General features: G+C 45.6%; 1 protein-coding gene across 1 annotated transcript in view; it reads right to left on the reverse strand.

The window, feature by feature from the left end:
• Positions 1 to 2,794: 2,794 nt before the first annotated feature.
• The window catches only part of MDGA2 (MAM domain containing glycosylphosphatidylinositol anchor 2), a 207,185-nt gene continuing 197,745 nt past the window's right edge, over positions 2,795 to 12,234 (reverse strand). Inside the window, exons 15-17 of the mRNA XM_066321469.1 lie at positions 10,109 to 10,239; positions 4,389 to 4,494; positions 2,795 to 3,914 (exon numbers count right to left, since the gene is read on the reverse strand). Of these exons, the coding sequence (XP_066177566.1) occupies positions 3,826 to 3,914; positions 4,389 to 4,494; positions 10,109 to 10,239 (326 nt within the window). The 3' untranslated portion in view covers positions 2,795 to 3,825. The remainder of the gene's footprint in view (positions 3,915 to 4,388; positions 4,495 to 10,108; positions 10,240 to 12,234) is intronic.

A 12,234-nucleotide genomic window follows, 5' to 3' on the forward strand; every position in this document is an offset into this window, starting at 1 on the left:
AGTACATTTCCTTTCCCACAAAAAAAACTGGGATTTTCAGGACACAGAGATTATTTTGCCCTGAAAAAAGACATCCGTGGTCTTTGCCAATTGAAATTATTTTTGAAATATTTCATGGGAGGGAAAGAAAAATCCAAATGGAAAGAGGAAACACGAATTTCAGCCTGCAGTTTTATCTTGGGATCTAAACAGTGGAGCAGGATCTCCTGTTCCTTATCATCCAACTCCTTTATCACAGGGTGGAATCACAGGGCACTTCCCAAATCCTGACTTCCCACTGAGGTCCCACCACACCATCACCACCAACCCTGCAGCCAGAGCTCTGCCCTGAGCCTGGAAAATTCATCCCCAGTGGGCACCTAAGGTTCAGTTTGGATTTTCGAGAGAAAAAACAGGGAAGTGTTTTAAAGGCAATGGAATGCTCCCTGTTTTCCTTCAGCCTGCTCTGTGGAAGGTGTCTCTGCCTGTGGGGTTGAAATGGGATGAGATTTAAGGCACCTTCCAACAAAAACCTTCTGTGATGCTGTGGAAATGACTGACTGACAGAGATCCACTCTGGCTCCCAGCAGATCCAGTCCTTCCAAGGTGAGTCCTGCCCAAGCCTCCCATGGAGACGCTTCTTGGATCACCCCTCAGTTCTCTCAGGAGACATCCATGGGAAGATGCACAGCCAGGTTGGGATGCTGAGTTCTGGAACACACCAACCTCCAGAGGAAAATCTGCCTCGGGGTTTCACCATGCCTGTCACATGACCTGCTCCTCCATCCATCCATCCACAGGTAAAATCCAGAGCTTCCCATGAGAAACTTGGTGATTTGTGTCAAGGGTGTCAAACACCTCAGTCCATCCGGGCTCAAGAGTTCCAGATCCCACAGGCCACCAGGCTCAGAATTCCCACCATCTTCTAAACCCCATGGTCCATCCAGACTCAGAGCTCCCACTTTCTTCCAAATCCCATGGTCCTTCCAGACATGGAGTTCCAAATTTCTTCCAAACCCTATGGTCCATCCAGACTCAGAGTTCCCACCACTTTCCAGACCCCATAGTTCATCACAGTTCTGAGTTCCCATTGTCATCTAAACCCCATGGACCATCCACACTTGGAGCGCACACTTTCTTCCAAACACCCCATTCCATCACGTTCAGAATTCTCACTGTCTTCCAAACCCCATAGTCCATCCAGATTTGGATTTCCCACCATCTTCCAAACCCCACAGGCCACCAGACTCAGAGTTCCCACCATCTTCCAAAAGTTATTGTCCATCAGAGTCAGAGGCACTCTTTTCCAAACCCCATAGTCCATCCAGATTTGGAGCTTCCCACTTTATTTCAAACCCCAGGGTCCATCCAGACTTGGAGCTCCCACTGTCTTCCAAACCCCACAGTCCATCCAGACTTGGGGTTCCCACTTCCAAACAGAGCAAGGTCCTTATAACCCCAAGGTTGTGGGTTCAATCCCTGTATGGACCATTCATTTCAGAGTTGGACTCGATGATCCTTGTAGGTCCCTTCCAACCCAGAATATTCCATGATTCCAGGGATGAGCTTTAATGTCCCTTCCTACCTAGACCATCCTGGGATTCTCTGGAAATGTCCTGGCTTGGAGTTCCCGCCGTTTTCCGAGCACAGGAGCTTAAGGACACCAAAACTGCCTAAAAAAATCAGGGAGCCAAGAGCATCCTGGGAACACTCCAGCCCCTGAGCACCACCAGTATGGACCAGTACAACTCCAGCTGGCAGCAGTTGACCGAGGAAAACCCTGCCAGGGCCTCAACAAACACACACACCACGGGGCTGCCTTACCTGGAAAGAGGCTTTATTGAACAGAGCTGGAAAATTATCTCTTCAGTGGAATTACTGAATTTGCACAAACATTTCTCTACAGAATAAAAAAAATCAAGCCTTGTCATTGTTTTACTGCATCTCGTTGTGCTTTTTTTATACTCATATTTGCAATTATGATACCCATCTTTTGTTTGTTTTCACATTTGTACTCCAATTATTTGCATATCAGGTTTTGTTTTTAATCCTAGGGTGTCGAGAGAACACAGAATAATAATAATAATTATAATAATTATAATAATAATACTCTTCTTTAGACAAAAGTCTTTTTGTTTTTCTTTTGAATGAAGTTAAAAGCTGAGATAATTTAAGGAAAAAGGTCTTCAAATTTCATAACCAACTGGAAGGGAACTTTACAATGCAGTGGAAAACCGCACATGTTCGGGTAGCTCAAACCCATTTTTGTACAGCTTTAATTTTTTTTCTTTGTAAAAGTGAATTATTTTTAATTTTTTTTAATTTTTTGTTTGTTTGTTTTGAATTTCGCTACAATAACAAAATAATTTTTCACCCTCTGCACCGAGTCTGGCTCCGGGGCAGAGGCAGAACCCCCTCGGCGCGTCCGGAGCTCCGACTGTCGGGAGCCATCCCAATGGAGGGGGAGAGGAAGAAAATCCTCCCGTGTTTCACCACCTTCTGCACCAAGTGTGTGTCTGAACCACCTTTTTGTTCCTCTGGTTGACCCACAGGAGAACCTGAAACGATGACGACGACGACGGGAAGTGCTGCTCCCACCGGCAGTGCCCATGGGAGCTGCTCCCAATGGTTAAGAAGCTGAAAGGCCATGGCTGTCTGGAAGGTCACACCACACAGATCTCATCCCAAAGGCTTTCCACAGCAGCTTTAGGTCCATCCATCCATCCATCCTTCTCCAGAAGCGGCTCCGTCTCCTTGCCTGCACACCCAGGCTCCAGAGCTTGTATAGAAAAAGAGTTTGCACAACTCACATTGGTTGTTTGTTTTTAGCGGTGCAAAGCTTCCGTGTTGAAATCATCATTATTACATTTATTATAATTTTTTTAATATATATATATTTATATATATATATAGTTCTTTTTGTTTTTGTTTTTTTGTTTGTGTTTTTTTTTTGAAATCAGGCTTGTTTCATTGAAGGCACTTGGTTTCCATGGCAATTTATAAAAGACGGTGGTTTGGTTTCTTCACTTCCGTAGAGCTGATGACTCCGGTGGGGAGGGGAGAGGGATCTTCCGTCGGCCGCGAGCAAACTCCCAGTGAAGCCTCGTGACAAATGTGAGCCCAGGTGGCACATCCTGGATTGGGAATGCATGCAAGAAGGAGACAGCACACAGTCACCAAGCAGAGCCGTGAGGAATGGGACGGGAATGTCTGCAAACAGCTCCCATCCCAAGGTTGTACTCCGGGGGAGGTGACAGCCGAAGTGGAAAGGGCTGACATTTGTTTAACTCTATGCTAAAAAAACCTTTCAGGAAGGGAAAATGAACGCCAGCTCTTCACGTACCCTGTTTACAGTGAGGTGTTTCTCTCTCTCTCTGTGTGTTTGTATTTCCTCTCTCTCTCCTTCCTATTTTTTTTTTTTTTGGCAGGCCATTCAGTTTCCATGGTAACAAGCAAACGATTCATTTGAAACAAAACCAGCCATGACTTTGTGCTTTGACAAGGGTTTCTAGAGCTCTTTGCCGAGAGTCCAACCAGGTGATGCTGAATTCATCAGTGACCACAAAAAGCACCTGAAAGTCTCTTCCTTACTTAGGCGAGATCTCGGTCTCAAGCTTGGTTCTTAGCAAGTTCCACTCCCGTGATGCCTTTTCAAGTCCCCAGTGCTTTCTTTATCTGTTTCATTTTTATTCTTATTTTTTTAATTATTTATTTACGTATTTATTTAACTTTCGAGTCAGTCAGTGGAGGAATCTTTGGTAGTTTGTTTGGAAATGTCCATTTTACAAAGACTCTTTCTTCATGCCAGTGCCTGGTGAATCTTTTGTAGCCTCTGCCAGGATAAGGTCACCTCTGATGACTTAAGACAGACATGAGGATGAGGAGTGGGAGAAGTCGTATATGTGCTAATGGCCCAACAGCACCTGATCGTAGATCTACAAAAAGGGGAGACAATAGAATTAAAGAGGTGCCCACACCCCCTCAGCATTGGTGCAGTGTTCCAAAGTCACCTCCCACCACCAGGGGACAAGGACGACCCTCACCAATGGGATAGAGCAGGAACTGGGTTGAAAACCCACCTGGCTGTGCAGTTTCAATGCACACACAGGGTGGAGGGATGAGAGCCCTCAGGGAACCCCAGCAGTGATTTCCATTCATTTCACATTGTTTGGGCCCCCTGGATATTGTTTCGATGTTGTTTTATCTGTCTGAGTATCTCAAATCCAGCCTGGCCTTACCCACCACTCTCACCTCCACCTCACACCCAATCCAGTAAAGCAATCCCAAGGACAACATTCCACTTTCCACCTTCCAACTGAACCAAAGCAGGGATTATTCTGCTGGAAAAGATCCATTTGGGAAGCAGAAAGACAAGGAAGCAATTTGTGGGGAAGGGAAGAGCCACTCACTGTTGGCCGGTTGATCTGATTTCATACACTCTCCTTCCACAATGGACACGTCGTCAATAGCAATGTCCCCTTCGATTCCAGGGCCACGGATCCCTTCAAAGATGAGCTGGAAAAAAGAAGTTCGAGAGGGTGATAAATATCAATTTTTTAATTATGAAAGTGATTTAAAAAATCCAGCAAGAGCAGTGGGGGATAAATAAAAAAATATCTGGAAGATCGGAGGGGAATAAATAAAAAAAATGTTCTGTTGTGTTTGGCTTGGCCACAATGATGGGCTTGGAGTGTTCTACAGACACTTTTGGGGTGGAAAAACCAATCCAGCTGAGTTCTCATCAACGTGAGGGTGTACAAGGTGGGGGTGTGAGCTCTGAGGGCTTTTCCTGTTTGGAATGAGCTGGAAATCATCCTCAGCTGTCACCTGAGGTGTGTCCAGAGCAGCCCCACCACTGGGTGCTGTGGTTGTGTGAAGACAACATCCCTGGAGAGTGGAGCAAGAATTCAATGGAATTAAAGTTTTAAGGAGATTGTTTTTCCCAGAAATTCCTGCCAACTGAAGAGCACAACTTGAGGAGTGAAGGATTGAGTGTCCACCTAAATTCAGACTCCATGAAAACACACAAAGCAGCCAAAGAAATTCAATGGAAAACTGAGATTTCCGGCAAAGAGCAGGACTCAACAGAATTAAAGCTTTAAGGAAATTGTTTTTCCCAGAAATTCCTGCCACCTGAAGAGGCACAAGCATGAGGAATGTGTGGAAGGATTGAGCATTCACTCAAATTCAGACTCCATTCACACTCAGGAGCCAGAAAAATTCCATGAAAAACTGAGATTTCTGGAAAAGAGCAGGATTCAATGGAATTAAAGCTTTAAGGAGATTTTTACTGGAAATTCCTGCCACCTGAAGCGAGCAGCAGAGGCACAGCTTCAGGAATGTGTTGGAGGACTGAGCATCTGCTCAAGTTCAGATTCCATGAAAACACACAGGAGCCAGAGAAATTCCACGGAAAACTGGGATTTCTGGCTCTTGGAGGCAACCCAACCAGTTCCTCCCATCCCATTGCCTGCCCTGGAGAACCTCATCTGCACCTAGTGAGCGGGCCAGGATCTGTCCTCTGCATCCTTCTCTAATTCCAAAGCTTGGGAGAAACCTCCCAGGTTCCAGGTTGGTTTCTCTGCACATCCATAACACAAAGGTATCTTTATTTTGAGGGCTTAGGAAGGGAATTCCTTTTGTTTGGGCCCCAGAGGGATTGCCTGGGTGGATTTTAGCTTCCCACATCTCCTGCTGGGGCAGGAATTTGGGAAGCCCCATTTCCCTCCTGGCCTTTTTAAAACAGAAACCAGCACAAAAAGAAAGGACTTTTCTTCAAATGAAGACATATGCAAGTACCTGATTTCAGATTGTGGAAGTAAATTCCATGCTAGGATCTATTATTTTCCAAAATGTCAGTTCTCATCAGTTTAGGAGCCTTGATTCCATCTAGGAGTGGTTTTCCAGAGGAATTGGGATGAGTTTTATCACAGTGAGGGACACAGTAGGGATTTTATTCCAATTTAAGAGGAACTTTAACCTCTGCTGAGTGGATGACTGGGATTTTCATGTCCCGTAGATTATTTTCCCTCCAATATCCCTTGTCTGAAATCAAACTGCTGGAAGAGGAAACCATGCCTGGATCTTGAGAGAAAAACATCTCCTCCCCCAAAATCCAGCCCCTGGATTTTGCTGGATTTTGTTCCTCCTTGGCAGCAGGAACAACACCAATCAGTGGAGTTGAAAGTCCAATTTTTCCCTGACAATGGAAAACAATTTCCAGCCTAAAGGGCTGTGTCCAAACACAACAGGCAGCGTTTAATTAAAAGCTGCATTTGGCAGTGATTTTGGTGGCCCTCAGAGAGGGGTTGCTCCACACTCAGAAGAAATCATGGCACAGGAGCTGCCAGGGCATGGAGCAGATCCCAGCCTGCAGCTCCTAGGGATGGGCAGGAGGTGTCAGTTGAGCAGAATTCACTATCAGTATCTCTCCTCCCCCCCCCCCCCCCCCCCCCCCCCCCCCAAATAAAAAAGCTTTTGGAAAGTTGTTGTTAAAAGTACTGCATCAAACTGCACAGGGGGTACAGGAAAGGTCACTAATGATCCTAAAAAGCCAATCCTGAGTGTTTTAGGGGGAATTCAGCTTCTGCTTCATCCCTGGAAGAGTGTCCAAGGCCAGGCTGGACAGAGCTTGGAGCAGCCTGGGAGGTGGAATGAGTTGATTTTTAATCCCTTCCATCCCAAACCAGTTTGGGATTCTCTGATTCTTCCATAGGATTTTGGGCAGAGTTTTATCCTTCCCTGTGTGCCCCCCTCAGCCTTCTCCCTTACCCTGCCAGGCACTTGGGGTGTGCCAGGACAATCCCACCAGGTGTGGGGTGCAGGAGGGGTTTCAGGGTGCCATTAACACCCCCAAAAGTGGGGAGCTGAGAGGTTTCATTTTGGTGCACATCGACCTGATAAAAGGGTTCAAATGCTGCTGGAGACTGGGGCAGACTGGGACAAACTGGTTTGCCACATCTCCCCTGTCAGGGACATCTCCAGCCCGAAAATTTGGAATGTTCCCTCTTGGATGGGTGAGTGGAAGCACCAAGATCACCCAAACACTTTAGGAGATAAATCCTGAAGTAGCTCCACAACAGTTCTGTGATTTGGGATTGGAAATCCTGCAAGGCCAAGGGCTGAAAACCCGAATGTTCCCAGCCCATCCGGCTGGTACTGGAATTTTTTAGATGCAAAGTGACCAAATCTGGGTGAGCTGAGCCCTATCTGGAGCTCAGACAGCCAGAGGGTGGCACTGACCCAACAGGAGGGACAAGGACGTGCTGATCCCAAACCCTTGTGATAAATCCTGGCATTTTCATTTGGATACTGCAATATTTAGATCCTAAACTAGCAAGAAATCCAATCCAAATCATCCAGACCATCACCAGGTCCCACTGCTCAAACCTGAAATAAAATTGACATTTCCTGGGTGACAGAACCAACGTGTCCCTCTCTTTTTGAGGCTCTCATTTTTTGGGGTGTTCATTCTTTAAAAATACTAAATATCTGAATATCTGAGCTAGATTTTATGCATTTTTCTGAGATTTAAAGCACTGCAGTCCTCCCAGTTCCTCATGACAAAAGCTTTGTTCTATATCACAGCGACTGACAAGGTATACAATCTTCTACCCCTGTAAATTACCCTATAAAAAGTTTTAATTTCCATGTCGCTGCAGTGTTTTACTGCAAAGATTCACTTCCATTCCCTCTCCTTAAATTTAACTGGGAGCTTTATATTCCTTCCCACTTACACTCCTCAATGGAAAATAAAATTTACTTTGATGCAAGAGATGCTAAAAAAAAAAAAAAAAAGTAATTTAAGGCTCTAGGAGCTCTGACATTTATTTGTTATATTTGGTCAGAGTTTTACATTTGTTTTATGCTGAAACCTTTAAACACAACAATGTAAAAGGTGAAAAACAGCCAAGGAGAAGAGCTTCCCTTTGGAATCTCCCTCCTCCACCCCTCTGGATTGCTGCTGCCAAATCCTTTGTTTCCCTGCCCAAAGGTCTGGTTCTTCCCTGATTTTTCCAAGTCCTTCCTGGGTCTCCAAAGACTCCTTGGAGCCCTCAAATCCGTCTCTTCCTTCCATTCCCAGGGCATTTATTGTGTTCAGATATTAAATCACTTCTCTCTCCTTCACTCTTCAGAATTCTTGGATTTATCCTGACTTCACCAATGGAAAACTCAGCCACTCTGACCTTTCTGTGCCTGGCCTGGGCTCCGAGAGTTTCTGAACTCTGCAATTCCTCTTCTCCCCATTCCTGACAGTTTGTTCCCATCAAACATCCCAGAATCCCAGCCTGGAACACCTCCCACTGTCCCAGGCTGCTCCAACCCCAATGTCCAGTCTGGCCTTGGACACTGCCAGGGATCCAGAGGAAGCCACAGCAAATCTGGGAATTCCAGCATAGCCAGGAATTCCATCCCAAGATCCCACCCAAATCTCCCCTTTTCCAATTTGAAGCCATTCCCTGTGTCCTGTCCCTCCATCCCTTGTCCCCAGTCCCTCTCCAGCTCTCCTGGAGCCTCTTCAGGCCCTGTCAGGGGCTCTGAGCTCTCCCTGGAGCCTTCTCCTCTCCAGGGGAACACTCCCAGCTCTCTCATGTCCCACTGTACTTCACAAATCCCTCTTCCTCAACTTTCCTCTAATTCCCATCCTTGGAATTGCTCTGCAATCCCACAGACCAAACTATTTCTCTCCTGTCAATGCCTCTCATGCATGAAATAAAGGATCAGGCTCATGAATTCCTGGAAAATAAAGTAAGTGAAGCCCAATGTGGACTTTTAGAAGAGCAGTTTGGATCTGCACTGAAGGAATCTTCCAAGGCCAGGTTGCACACTGGAGATTGGAGCAGCCTGGGAAAGGGGAAGGTGTCCCTGCCATGGCAGGGGTGGGATGGGATTGAATTCCCATTGGTGATGCCTCAAGTTCCAGCTCCCATGTATTCCAGGTTCTGTGCTGCCCAGGGCTGCAGCTCTGAGCTCACAGTCAGTGTCACTCAGCTCTGCACACAGCAGGGACACAAAACAAATCCTTCTCCTGCTGCACACCAAGGACAACTGGGACAAGTTTTCAGGCCCCAAAGCACCAACAAGGGTGGGCTGGAGGGAGAAAACAGGAAGGATGGGACTGCATCACCTGCAGTTGGGACTGGACAATTCAACCCCAAGATGCAAATGGACCAAAATTTAGAAAAGTGTGAGACCTCGTGACAGGGTGTCCATTTTGTGTCCATTTTGTGTCCATTTTGGGCCCATCTTGTAGCCCTCGCTGGTCCTTTGTCCTGTTCAAGGTGTGTCCTTAAAGGCTATTTAATAAATATCTACTTCATTCTCCAGCTCTGCCCAGTCTCTGCTCCAGCTCAGCCTTCTCAAAGCATCAGGGGGATTGAATGTGATGGGACTCAATGGGGTGGGATTGAATGGAATGGGATTTAATGGGATAGGATTTAGTGGGATGGGATTAAATGGGATGGAATTGAATGGGATGAGATTCAAGGTCACTTCAAACCCAAACCAGTCCATGACATTTTCCCAAATCACATTTTCTCCCCTAGGAGCCCTCGAAGTGCCAGAGAGGGCTCAGAGGAGAACCCTGCACTCAGGGCATGGTTTACAACTCCCACATTCCATGAGGACATTCCCAACCTCACCATCAAACAGTGATTGCCAACCTGGCAGCAGCTGCTTTTTTGGGAATGTTACAGCTCCAAACAGCTCCCAGCGGGTTTGGGAATTTCCCCCAAAGCTCCATCAGCACCTCCCTGTCAACCCCAGCAGGAAATGAGTGAAAAACCTGTGACAACCCCTTGCACCTCTCTCCCAGCAAACACTCCCAGATCATTCCTTGTCCCGCAAAAAATCCACAGATTTCCAAAAACCTTTTAACACAGGGGACCTAAGTCATTTGTCCCAGCGAACAATTTTATATTCCACTTGCTAATCTGAAATCAAAACCCGCTGGAAGTGTTCCCAGCATCTTTGGGAAGCTGGAAAGTGTTTTGAGCTTAAGCATTATTCAGCTCCGTGGTGCTCAAGGGAAGCAATTATCCGTCCACAAGCTGGGAAATCCCAAAGAAAAGGCTCAGTATTCCCAAATCAATCCCGAATTCCTGGCTCCTGGAGGAGGTGCCAGCCTTACCTGGAATGAGGTGGGGGGGTTGATGTTCACCCGGGCTTGGTTCCAGTGCTGTCCCTTATTCCCACTCGAAGACCACAAGGGGTTTTCTATGGCAGTCTGACCCTTGAGCCGCAGGTAAACGTTCAAACTTCCTGGAAAACAGGAGGAGAAACGAGTTTGGGACAGGCTCTGCCTGGAGCACGGGATGGCTGCAGCACCACCCCCTTCACCTGTTTTCCACGGGTCTGAGGTGTGGGAGGTTTCTTGGCAGAAATTCAAAAGCTTTTTAAATTCAGGAATGCTGGGAAGTGATGATGGGAACTCCCAGCAGAGAGGAACTGAGCACCCATCCTGCAGCTCAGGCAAGGGAATTCCCAGGAAAACAGGCAAAAAAAAGAATCTTCTGTGGTTTAGAGGAAGATATTGGCATTAAACCTCCTTATCCAGGGCAAATTTGGGTGTTTTATGCTGAATTTTTGCTTGTTAAAACTGTCCAGCTTTGCTCTGCCCATTGTTGAACTCCTGGAGTTTCCCAGATCCATCTCAAGGAGAGAGGTGATGCCTTTGGGAATATTTCACCTCAGCAGAGGGGAACTGAGAACCCATCCTGCAGCTCAGGCATGGGAATTCCTCAGAAAACAAGCAAAAAAAGGAATTTTCTGTGTTTAGAGCAAGAAATTGGCATTAAACCTCCTTATGAAGACAACATTCCTGGAGCAAGGAGCAGGATTCAATGGACTTAAAGCTTTAAGGAGATTGTTTTCCCCAGAAATTCCTGCCACCTCAAGAGCACAAATCGAGGATTGTGTTGAAGGACTGAGTGTTCACTCAAACTCAGACTCCATTCAGACTCAGGAGCCAGAAGAATTCCACGGAAAACAGATTTTCTGTAGAAAAAAAACCCTTTTTCCTTATGCAGGGCAAAATCAGCAAATTTTGGTTGTTTTATGCTGAATTCTTGCTTATTAAAACTGCCTGCCTTTGCTCTGCCCATTGCTGAACTCCTGGAGTTTCCCAGATCCATCTCAGGGAGAGAGGTGATGCCTTTGGGAATATTTTTGTAGGACAACAACATCCTCTGACTTCCAATAACCTCCAAAATCCCTCTCAGTGCAGGAAAACCCCCCAGAGCTGCACCTTTGCCTACCAGTAAGTCACTGGTGGCATCACAGACATTTTTGTGACACCTGTAGGCATGAACAGAACCAGATTCTCTTGTTGCACCAAAAAACCCCCCAAAATTTCATTTATCTGGGTTCTCTAATCCACAGAATTTTGGGGGCTTTTGGTCCTATTTGCCACCGTGGTTGCCTGCAGGTGTTTGGGGCAGTGGGGCCTCTTTGTGCTGTGTAAATTCAGTGTATTTCCCTTAACCGGACACATCCATGCAGCCAAATTCCTACAAGAGCAGAGGGGTTTTTTTGGGATGCCTGGCACAACAGATCCCAAACAAATTCCAAGGAAAGCTCCTGGATCTGAGGAAGATGTACCTGCTCATGAAGAGTTCTTATTTCCCCCCGAAAAAGCCAAACTTGGAGCCTTGGGAAAAGTCAGGCTGGAGATTTATTGGAGCAGGAAATATTCCCCTGATGGTCTGTTCAGCAGGGTGAGGAAATGGGACAGGAATGAGATCATCCATCTTCCCTCAAGGGGCTGGAAAGGAGAATCGGGGCTGGAATTCAGGGAATGGGCCCAAAGGAAACAGGATCTCATGAGGAAATTCCAGCTCTGCCTCTACAAAAAGCAGGGAAAGACTTAAACCAGAAAGGGATTGCAAAGGGATTCCTTTAGCCCAGCCCAGGTGTTTGGGAAGGGCTGGGAAGAGCTGGGAATGCTGCTTGGCCTCACCCCTCCTCCAAATATCTTTATTTCTTTTTTATTTATTTTTAATATAAAAATATTTATCATCTATTGTATAAATATTATTTTTATTTATTCAATATATATTATATAATTTATAAATATATATTTATTTTTAGTTTTACAATTTATTTATGTTAATTTATATTTATTTAAATTTATGTTTATAAATATACACTTATATATATAATATGAAAATGATATAATAAAAACTAATAATTTATACATGTTATATATATTTATATTTATATTTCTTATGTATTTGTTATTTGTGTAAATTTATAATT

This window comes from Sylvia atricapilla, chromosome 6, assembly GCF_009819655.1.
Source record: "Sylvia atricapilla isolate bSylAtr1 chromosome 6, bSylAtr1.pri, whole genome shotgun sequence".
NCBI lineage: Eukaryota > Metazoa > Chordata > Aves > Passeriformes > Sylviidae > Sylvia > Sylvia atricapilla.